The 11450-nt window shown below is 44.9% G+C and overlaps 1 protein-coding gene across 7 annotated transcripts in view; it reads left to right on the forward strand.

Moving 5' to 3' along the window:
* ABL2 (ABL proto-oncogene 2, non-receptor tyrosine kinase) overlaps positions 1 to 10809 on the forward strand; it is a 128907-nt gene extending 118098 nt beyond the window's left edge. For 4 of the 7 annotated variants that reach the window (XM_025368369.1, XM_025368284.1, XM_025368531.1 and 1 more), the window contains 2 exons: positions 1005 to 1238; positions 1548 to 10809. In XM_025368369.1, the coding sequence (XP_025224154.1) occupies positions 1005 to 1238; positions 1548 to 2728 (1415 nt within the window). In that variant the 3' untranslated portion in view covers positions 2729 to 10809. Of the gene's footprint in view, positions 1 to 1004 lie in introns of all 7 variants that reach the window. The other 3 variants (XM_025368193.1, XM_025368017.1, XM_025368108.1) reach the window with 3 other exon arrangements.
* Positions 10810 to 11450: the final 641 nt, after the last annotated feature.

Below are 11450 nucleotides of genomic sequence, written 5' to 3' on the forward strand. Positions count from 1 at the left end.
CATACAACTCTGGCTCCAGTTTCATCTCCTTAACCCTGGGTTCCCAAGTAGGTATCATCTTTACAGTTCCATCAAAAACTTCGCTGAACCTGATAGAGGAGAAGAGGTTGTGCGGTGGTTTTTAAAGAAAGGATGAGTGTTGAGGTAATAACCAGCGGGTTATCTCCTCCCTGGCTTTTTTTTTCTTTTATTTTGAGATGGAGTCTCACTCTGTCGCCCAGGCTGGAGTGCAGTGGCGCAATCTTGGCTCATTGCAAGCTTCGCCTCCTGGGTTCACGCCATTCTCCTGCCTCAACCTCCCGAGTAGCTGGGACTACAAGTGCCTGCCACCACGCCCGGCTAATTTTTTGTATTTTTAGTAGAGACGGGGTTTCACCGTGTTAGCCAGGATGGTCTTGATCTCTTGACCTCCTGATCCTCCTGCCTTGGCCTCCCAAAGTGCTGGGATTACAGGCGTGAGCCGCTGTGCCCGGCCCCCTGTCTCCCCCAGTTTTTAAAACTCATATCACGTTTGGAACACCAGTCACTGTGAAATGATAATGTATTTATTATTTATCTCTGAGTCCTGCCAACACCTGACACTTGATAAATGCTGACAAAACTCTTTTTTTTTTTTTTTTTTTTTTTTTTTGAGGCGGAGTCTCCCTCTGTCGCCCAGGCTGGAGTGCAGTGGCCGGATCTCAGCTCACTGCAAGCTCCGCCTCCCGGGTTCCCGCCATTCTCCAGCCTCAGCCTCCCGAGTAGCTGGGACTACAGGCGCCCGCCACCTCGCCCGGCTAGATTTTTGTATTTTTTAGTAGAGACGGGGTTTCACCGTGTTAGCCAGGATGGTCTTGATCTCCTGACCTTGTGATCCGCCCATCTCGGCCTCCCAAAGTGCTGGGATTACAGGCTTGAGCCACCGCGCCCGGCCTGACAAAACTCTTATAATGCTGCCTTGGTAATTCAAATGTGATAGATTCACTTCTTGTCTTTTAAGTTACTGATCGGCCATTTCTCATCAGGGTTCGTCAGAGGTGCACAGGCCTCCAGTGGATCCCCAGCACTGCCTCGAAAGCAAAGAGACAAGTCACCCAGCAGCCTCTTGGAAGATGCCAAAGAGACATGCTTCACCAGGGATAGGAAGGGGGGCTTCTTCAGCTCCTTCATGAAAAAGAGAAATGCTCCCACACCCCCCAAACGCAGCAGCTCCTTCCGAGAAATGGAGAATCAGCCCCATAAGAAATACGAACTCACGGGTAACTTCTCATCTGTTGCTTCTCTACAGCATGCTGATGGGTTCTCTTTCACTCCTGCCCAGCAAGAGGCGAATCTGGTGCCACCCAAGTGCTATGGGGGGAGCTTTGCACAGAGGAACCTCTGTAATGACGACGGTGGTGGGGGTGGGGGCAGTGGCACTGCTGGGGGTGGGTGGTCTGGCATCACAGGCTTCTTTACACCACGCTTAATCAAAAAGACACTGGGCTTACGAGCAGGTAAACCCACAGCCAGTGATGACACTTCCAAGCCTTTTCCAAGGTCAAACTCTACATCTTCCATGTCCTCAGGGCTTCCAGAGCAGGATAGGATGGCAATGACCCTTCCCAGGAACTGCCAGAGGTCCAAACTCCAGCTGGAAAGGACAGTGTCCACCTCTTCTCAGCCAGAAGAGAATGTGGACAGGGCCAATGACATGCTTCCAAAAAAATCAGAGGAAGGTGCTGCTCCAAGCAGGGAGAGACCAAAAGCCAAGTTATTGCCCAGAGGAGCCACAGCTCTTCCTCTCAGAACGTCCTCTGGGGATCTAGCCATTACAGAGAAGGACCCTCCAGGGGTGGGAATGGCTGGAGTGGCAGCTGCCCCCAAGGGCAAAGAGAAGAATGGTGGGGCACGACTTGGGATGGCTGGAGTTCTAGAGGATGGAGAGCAGCCAGGCTGGCCTTCTCCAGCCAAGGCTGCCCCCGTCCTCCCAACCACTCACAACCACAAAGTGCCAGTCCTTATCTCACCCACTCTGAAACACACTCCAGCTGACGTGCAGCTCATTGGCACAGACTCTCAGGGGAATAAATTCAAGCTCTTATCTGAGCATCAGGTCACATCCTCTGGAGACAAGGACCGACCCCGACGGGTAAAACCAAAGTGTGCCCCACCCCCACCACCAGTGATGAGACTACTGCAGCATCCGTCCATCTGCTCAGACCCTACAGAAGAGCCGACTGCCCCGACTGCAGGACAGTCCACGTCAGAAACACAGGAAGGAGGAAAGAAGGCAGCTCTGGGTGCAGTGCCCGTCAGTGGGAAAGCTGGGAGGCCAGTGATGCCTCCACCTCAAGTGCCTCTGCCCACATCGTCCATCTCGCCAGCCAAAATGGCCAACGGCACAGCAGGTACTAAAGTGGCTCTGAGAAAAACCAAACAGGCCGCTGAGAAAATCTCAGCAGACAAAATCAGCAAAGAGGCCCTGCTGGAATGTGCTGACCTACTGTCCAGTGCAATCACGGAACCTGTGCCCAACAGCCAGCTGGTAGACACTGGACACCAGCTGCTCGACTACTGCTCAGGCTATGTGGACTGCATCCCTCAGACTCGCAACAAATTTGCCTTCCGAGAGGCTGTGAGCAAACTGGAACTAAGCCTGCAGGAGCTACAGGTGTCTTCAGCAGCTGCTGGTGTGCCCGGGGCAAACCCTGTCCTTAATAACTTATTGTCATGTGTACAGGAAATCAGTGATGTGGTGCAGAGGTAGCCACTGTTAGCCTGGTGGGAAAATGCACACATTTCTGAGGGGAGAGGGAAAGGGACTTGTTTTCCTGTGTTCTTGTTTTCAGAAAATGAAAGACTCATACTTGAGTGTGTTTATGTGAAGTACCTCAGATCCCTGAGTTCTCACGTTTACAGTTTCATCTCAAAAATAAGAAGCAAACCACATAAGTATAGGAGAGGTAAATTAAGTGGGGGCGAGGCAGTCGTGGACAGGGTTGGAAACTGCACTGGAAAATAGGGAACATGTGTATGTCATAAGGAAGGCAATGCAGCCCATCCCTACCTGGGATGCTGGGAGGTGCTAGGCAGGGCTGCTCTCAGCAAGACCGCAGCAGCTGCACCCAGACCTGGGGCTCTGGTAGGTACCAATGGTGATTATGCTCCAATTTACCTAATGAATTTGGTGGGACAGAAGAAAGGAAAGCTGGGAATATACCCAGAGAAATTTTTGTTCAGGACTGTTGGAAGCAGATGTTAGCCTTGCTTGCTTCCACAAGGCCATTGCTGCTGTAATAAGAACTGCAAATCAGAGCACTACAACACAAAACTGGGAAATGTGGCCCTATCTGAATGCCTCTGTCCTGTTTTCCGCTGGTGTATTAGTGCAGGAAGTAAAGAATGCTGGAAAGTTGAAGCAGGGGATTGAAAACCTTCTGAAATCTTACACAGATTAGCAGAAGTCACTTCTCCCAGTCTGGTATATTATTTCATAATGGATCAGGATCGGCTTCCTGCTTGTTGGTGGCTATCTGTAAACCATAAGTACAGGGGTCTCCCTAGTGGTTCTTCTCTGTCTTTTGCTGGGCAGGCTGTCTTCCTTTATTCCTGGTAGCATTCAGAGCATTAACCAGTGTTGATTTTGAAAATAGTAGTCCCTACAGATTCTCACAAGGGGATGAATCCTGTTGGGATACAGTTCCCCTGCATACTGACATACTGGCCAAGGACTTGAGCAGCTGTGTATTTTTCTTTATTAACTAAAATACCAGGGAGATGGTCTTTTCTTGAAACCCGGTGGCCTGTGACTGAGAGGAAAAGCTGGCTTGGTCCTAATGGCTGTTTCTCTACCTTTCCCCTCCCTTATCACCTTAAGCCCAATCTAGGTAGAGAATAGGGAGAGGCATTCTCCTCTGTGTGGATTTGAAGTGAATCACCCCCACGTTATTCTCACGTGCTTTTCTTCTCTCACATATTCCTCCCTACCCCCCACCCAATCATTGTGCTTATTTGTACAGATCTTATTGGGAATATTCTTTATTTATTTTGTCATTTCACTTCTATTTTAAGAATGCATAATTGAAGAGTAGTCATTTTCAGGGAGCACCAGTTAGACCCTGGGAACCTAATGACTTAATCCTTAAATATGTTTTGCCCTTGAAAAATAGGCCTTTTCCTTCCCTACTTAGTTATAATTGTGGAAGCTAATTAGGATGGCATGGAAGTGAATCTAATGAGTTAGGTATTATTAATGTTCTTGGTATTGGGTCTAATTCCAATTACTGCTTCATTCTCTTTTTAGAGCTTTATGAATACTTCCCCCATCCTCCCCAAGGAGAGCTCAATACACACGTATTTTTATTTTGTTCTCTCAAAGGAATATTAGCTTAGGAAGATAGGAATTCAACATTAAGCAGTGAGTTTTCTTCCTGGCTCTGTCACTGATACAGTGTCAAACCACAGCCCCATCTCTTAATCTGTTCAATTAAGGTAATAGTGCATGTTCTCAAGGGTGTTGCAAATAAGTGTACAGCTATCCCTTTGAGAGCCTCTCTGGAAAGCTCTTTCAGTGCAGTGTTGTCATGCTGAATGGTTTTTCATTCTCTTATTTGCTGAGTAGAAAATATTAATGAAATTAAGAATTGCTGCGATTATATTAATTGGGCTGGAATACTAAGGGGGAAACTATGTTTTGAATTGAGTTTGGCATTTTTGACCAAGAACAAAATTGAGTTTTCATTGGAAAGAAAGGAAACCTTGATTCTTACCATTGCTGCTCCAAAGGAGGCCCAGGTTAAGAAGATTGGAGGAGACAAGCAGTGCTGGGCATTCCTGGCAGGTGTTGGGTGATCCCCGCAGTACGTCGCCTGCAGCTGCAGCATAGGCAGCTAGTGATCAGGTTCATCTCCTCGTAGTGGTTGGAAGAGAACTCAGATGTGAAACCCAGCCGTCCTTTTCCCACCTTCTTTCCTGCCATTCTCGCTCATCATACTTGTCCATAAACTTGAAGAACTCGTTTTAGCAGTTAGCCTTTTAAGGTCGAGGATGGGAAAGCTAAAACTTCAGAATATTATTATGCTGCTTTTTAGGTTTATCCCTGTTGTTGTGGGATGCAAGTTAAGGGATTATAATTGTTTTTCAGGGTTTTTTTGTTCTTTGTTTTTTAAGCAAGGGCTCTATTTTCCCTTGAGAGTTCTGGAAATAAGCCTTGGAGAAACACTACTGAGTGTATGTAGGCTCCCTGGTTTTCTCGCCCAACAACAATCTGAAGGGTAGGGGTGGGGGCTGTTTCTTACTCAGGGGCAGCACCTAGCTCTGTCTTGCCTACAGTGGGTGCACAATACATAAATGGAATTGATTTTTGTCAACACTGTCAAGAGTGGCATTGACTGTTGGAGCACACCCCGTCCACATGATGCTTGAACTATGTAACTTCAGGGGTTGAGGGCTCAAGGTTCAGGTTAAAGAGGCACTGTCAACTTACTGTACAAGCATAATTTAGGTTTTTCCTTTTTCTACTTGAAAAGGACCAGCTTAAACACAAACCCTTATGTAAATTAAAAGGTTTGAATCCAAAGCAGAGAAAACTGCTTCTAGAAACTAAAAGTGTAGTTTAATTTTAGCTATTCTAAAAGCAGTGAGAAAAGGCCCACGTACAAGGCATTGACAATTTTCTAACGTGGTTATGCTGTGTATCTGGATGCATGCCTTTGGGCTGCCACTGCTTGATTCCTTTCATGTACAGATAATATTATTTCAGTTTAGATTTCCTACTTTAAAATGCCGTGATTTGTGTTGAATACATCTTGATTGTGCTTTACCTAAAGTATTTTCTTAAAAGGCTTTGTGTAAAATTTAAATGTATATATTTTCCTGTAGACTTCTATCATGATTTTCAGAGATTAGCCTTAAAAAATTTGGCCCTAAGAAACTCATTCAGTGTTTTTCTAGATGACCTCTGTACGTAGAGGTCGTTACAGTGGAGACCCTTTACCAGCAGCATTTTAGGATTTAAATTAGATGGAGAGTTTCTTAGGATTCAACTGAAAGTTGGCCAGTAAACTCTTTCCCAGGTAATAAAGCATGCTGACTTTGCTAAGGCACTGCCCGTTTTTGTTTAACTAAAGTCATGGAGATTTTGAGTTTAAAGGATGCAGTATAGATAGTGGTTTAGTGTTTAGGCTCTAATGCCGGTCTAAAAGGCAAGTCATTTAACCTTGGGAGCCTCAGTTTCCTCATTGTAAAACAGGGATAATAATAGTAACTACCTCAGGGTTGTTGTAAGGATTAAATGAGATGATATTTGTAAGATACTTAGCTCAAGTGCCTGGCACACAATGAGCACACTCTATAAATGTTAAACTGCTACTACTATTATTAACACCCAGTCTAGGGATGCACAGCAGGATCCCCTAGGGGGAAAAAAAAGACCAAACTGACGGAATAGCCCCACTCCACAGAATTCCCAGTGGACTGGGGTCTCGGCCAGTGTATTCTCCAGTGATCTCACCAGGTGTTTCAAACACCCACTGCTATCTGAAAACTATTAGTACCCCAACCCTTTTCTTTATAGATTAAGAAACTAGCAGAAGATGGTTCAGTAACTTGCCCATTGTCTCAACAGTTAATTAGTGGCAGAGCCAGGACTAGAGTTCAAGTCTCTTGACTTTATGGTTGTGGGGTCTTTCCACCATACCTGCTGCCATGTGAGACACTGCAAAAAAGTGGCTCAGAATGACAATCAGCCTGTGTGGTGTTGCACACTTTGTAAAGCACATGCTCCTGACACTCTGACCTTAAGGGATTTGAATGTGGAGTAATGGGGACACGAGCAAAGCAAGCACTCAGTAGAATTCAGTCATTTAAACAATCATATGGGGTCGTTCTTTTGGACAGACCTCAGCAACACAGCAGTGTGCACTTTGTAGTAAAGAAAACCAACTTGAGTTGTTAAAAAACCTAGTTAGTCCTACATTCCTTTTTCTTAAAAAAAACTTTATTGTTCACATTGTTTTAATAACTATGAGATAATGTATATGAGAGCACTTTGAGAAAATATCAACTGTAATATAACTATAAGGTGGTAGTATTGTCTGTTTAAAAGATAAGACAGTTGATTCAATGTGGATGGACCCTGTGGGGGACCTGAAAATGCAGATATGTAAGAATCACCTCTGTCCTGTATCACAGTTAGAAATATGAAACTGCTTAACGAATACGAGCAGGTGTAGCAAGTGTTTTGCTAAAGTTGTAGTTCAGAGCTGAATTACTTCAGGGAACTAGGGACCAACTTTTTGGTTTAATTCCGATCTTTAAAAAGTAAGAATGTGTACTCACTCCAGAACACAGAAGCTCTTCCAGGGACCTTGACTCAAGAAGGATGAGGCCCTCTTCTCCATTTGTCCACTATATGCTTGGCCATTTATCCTAAATGTGGTGGGAGCAGACTTGTTATCTGTTGATGTTGACAGTGTCTTTTTTAACCTATGTCCTGCATAGTATTGTTAGGTTTACAGGGGGAAGTGGATGGCCATAAAACCAGTGCACTCTGGGAATTACTTTTCTAGGATTTCCTACCAGTTATAAATGACATTGACATTTGTCATCTATCTTTTTTTTTTCTTTTTCTAAAAAGAGTAGCTGAATTTAATTCACCTATTATAAAATACTTGAAAGGAAATTGCATTGGTGGCCACTTTTGAATGATAGTTACATTTCATGATGACCCCTCCTGCTCCCTTCCATTTTGCTACTGATGTCATTGTTATTATCAGGCTGTGCCCCTACCAGGAGTTCATATTGGGTTGACGGGGTTATCTGTATTTTTGTTCTTGATTTTTGAGTTTCATCGTCTTGCATTAAATTGTTCCCCCTGGATTTGGGGTTCATCTCTGTGCCCTAAGGATCTGCTATGACCAATCCTCTTTTTGTAGGTGGGTCTCTGGCTTAAGTATTGATAGGCTTCAGCGGTTTGTATCTCTGTCTTAGCTTATATCGAGCCAGTAGTAGCTCACTTCCTTTGTAAATGCCTACTTCAGTCTGGAATCCGTAGGAGTATGTGAGAACTTCTGAAATGTCTCCCACTCTTAACAGTCAGGATATCTATATCATTTGGATAGAGTTCCGGTTTTCCAACACTTTTGCAAGGCTTGCTTCCCGCGCCCCCCCCGCCCCCCCCCGCCCCGCCCCAGCAAGCCAGTAGTAATCGTTATTGTTACTTGCTCTGTTCAGCACAACGGTGGTTCACTTGAACTTCACTGTCATTCCCTGTGCTCCTCTCTTACTGGGAAGTGTGGGTAGGATTCAGGGCTGTGGGCGGGCCGCGCCTGCTCCGGAGCGCTCACCCCCAGACTCCTAGTCCAGCCTGTCTTTTGGGAAGTTTATTGCAATGTCCACAAGGATGAATTTCTGCTTTTCATGCCACCTCTGTGAGGTATGTATTCTATCTTGAGTATGTACAAGATGATACCTTTTGGCCGGGCTTGGTGGCTCATGCCTGTAATCCCAGCACTTTGGGAGACCAAGATGGTTGGATCACTTGAGGTCAGGAGTTTGAGACCAGCCTGGCCAACATGGCGAAACCCCATCTCTACTAAAAATGTAAAAATTAGCCAGGTATGGTAGTACACGCCTGTAATCCCAGTTACTCCCGAGGCTGACGCAGAAGAATTGCTTGAACCCAGGAGGCGGAGGTTGCAGTGAGCTGAGATTGCGCCGCTGCACTCCAGCCTAAGTGACAGAGTGAGACACATCAAGAAAAAACAAAAACAAGATGATACCTTCATTTCTGACTCAATATCCTAGATCCAAAGGACAGGAAATTAGGGAAGACTTCACCCTGTGGGATCAGGATAAAAAGATCCCATACTCCTCCCCAGGTAAGGAGGCCTTGTGGCAGATCATGATTGAAAGCTGACTTGGAATGGCAGAAACTGCTGAGAGGCCACCCTTGGAGATTTGTGCCTTCAAAGATAGGTTTCATGAGTCTTACAGAGGAAAAACTCGTCAGCTGGGTTGATTTTGCATGATTATTGAACGAGAACTGGTAGACACAAGCTTCTCAGGTGGCAGTGGCCAGAGCCTCCATCTGTGAGAATCCCCCACTTGAAGTGGTTTCCTGAGAGTGCTCACTCAGCAATGGCTGCGTTTCTCAAGCCCACCTGCGACGCCTCACTGGACCCTTCCCTCCAAGTGCACTTACTTCTTCATCCCCATGTACATCTCTAACTTTGAAATTGTTTACCTCTCCTAGAAAAATCTTACCTTTTACCCTGAGCAGAGTAGCAAAGCCCTGTTCACTCAGAGGGAGCAGCTGGCATGTTGAAGGGGAAAGGCCAGGCACAGCACTGTCCTCAGACCACCCCATATCTGAAGCAGAATTGTGATACATGTCATCTGTGTCTGTTCTGGAAGATTCTTTGTTCATCATTGTACTCGCATCAGCAGATTTTCAGGGTCTTCCTTGTCACTCCAGGCTACTGAGCTGAACCCTTAGAAGCTGGGGTCTCCGAGCATGCTAAGTAACCTTTTAGGACACACTGGAGGCAAACTGTGGAATGCTAGCAGGCTTTATGAAAGGAAATATAGGGAGTTTGTGTAGTCGGAACTTGCTTAGATTTGCTTCTGAATCTCAGAGCGGGAGTTTTAAATCATGTAATTAGGCACCATCAACTTTAGCTGAAGAATGGGACTTCAGTGTTCACATATATGTATACTTAATTTTCAGCAATTATAGCACAACAAAAAATATGCAAATTTATTGTTTTAGAAGGTATTGCAGGACTAGGAACGCTTTAGGGTCATCAACAGTAAACCTCAGATACTGTTCTGCATGATTCAGAAGTACCATACCAGGTATTGTGAGTGGCAAGAAGGCCAGGAGACAGAGATGCTTCTGGTAGATGAGGGCCAGAGAAACCAGCTCTCCTCCATTTGACAGCAATTTTTCACTGTGGCCACTTGGACTCCATTATGTTTTGAGAGGAATTTATTGAGATCTTGAGAAATCACCATGATTAGGATGACTGTCAATTAGTATTCAGAAACTAGAAAGGAACAATGAGATACTCATTGTATGGTTCTTTAGGGCATATGTTTGAAAACCCTCTCATCTCAGATCTGTATAGCTGGTATGCGTTTGTGTCCGTAAGTGCACATGCACTGCCGTCGTGCCCATTAAGAGAGGGGGAGTAAGTAAAAGAGGAATCACTCAGATCTTTCCTTGGGTGAACAGCGGTGGTGTGGTTGGTGTGTTGACTGTGAACAGGCTGACTTAGCTGTTGATGCATACTCAGAACCCCCATCTCCTCCCAGACTCTGCACTTTTCCTTCTCTGCAGTCTGATTCTCTAATGACTGTCACTGGACAAACCCCCGTTTTATGCTTGCTTAGTAAAAATAAGTTTAAACATTTCATGGTGGTTGACAGAGCTTTGTCCCAAAACATGCGGATTCAGATTCTTTAAAACTCGTTGAACATTTATACCAAAGGTCCCGCTCTGCAGGTGTGTATGTGGTGCACAGAGAGTGGGGTTTGGAGCATCGGGCACTGTGTGCATTGCTAAGGGGACATAGTGAGACAACGTGGGATTTTAACTAAAAACCCATCAGTCGTGGGCCACGCTACCAGTGTTGTCAGGTATTTGTTCTTCATTGTTGTTGTAATATATTTTCCGTTGTTTTTCTAATTTAATTCTCTCCCTCTGTTGTCTGACTGTGAACTGCTAACAGTGTTAAACTTGATGTAAATAAATGAGGCCCTTGAAAGGGACTGCTCTCTCTGTCTTCTCACAAGGTTTGCCAAGTTGTGTTTTGTTTTAAATAAAGGTTGCAATATTTTATTTGCAAAGTAGGCTGGAGATTGGAGTGTTTCTCCCATGATTTCAGTTGACAGGGAATCTAATAAGCAGCATTTCTTTCTCTCTACGTAATAGGGATGTCTATAAGGTAAAGAAGCTGCTTTTAGCAAGCAGCCCTCTGGCACATTCTTTAGAATGTCCTCTGTGGGGGTGAATACTCATCCGTTGATGGATTACATTTTTGGAAGTGAACAAAAGGCATCATCTGGAGTCCAGGCTGCTGTGCATAAGGTGGGTAATGTGTTTGTATGTGTGTCTTCAACATGAAGCGACTGTCAAGTGAAATTTAATTCTCTCAAAATCCATTCTGAGGACAACTCCAAGTAAGTTCTAAGTGTTTTGAGTCAATGTAGCATTTATAGAGTGGGTGTAGAACCCCACAGGATAACGTTCCATTCTGGTTGATGTGGTCTTCAGTTTTTTATGAATGAGTTACTGCTTTTAGAAGTAACCTTAACTAGGTATGGGTAGAATATACACAAGTTGTGCATACATGAGGCCCAATTAAACTGGCTGGTAAGCAGCAATTTATACACCTCCTCACATTCCACCTTCAGTCCTTTTCTCCCACTCATTTTTGGTTGTCTAGAAAGTCTTGTTTTTAGAATCTTCCAAGAATCTCTCAATGTGA

This window comes from Theropithecus gelada, chromosome 1 (assembly GCF_003255815.1).
Source record: "Theropithecus gelada isolate Dixy chromosome 1, Tgel_1.0, whole genome shotgun sequence".
NCBI classification, from domain to species: Eukaryota; Metazoa; Chordata; class Mammalia; order Primates; family Cercopithecidae; genus Theropithecus; species Theropithecus gelada.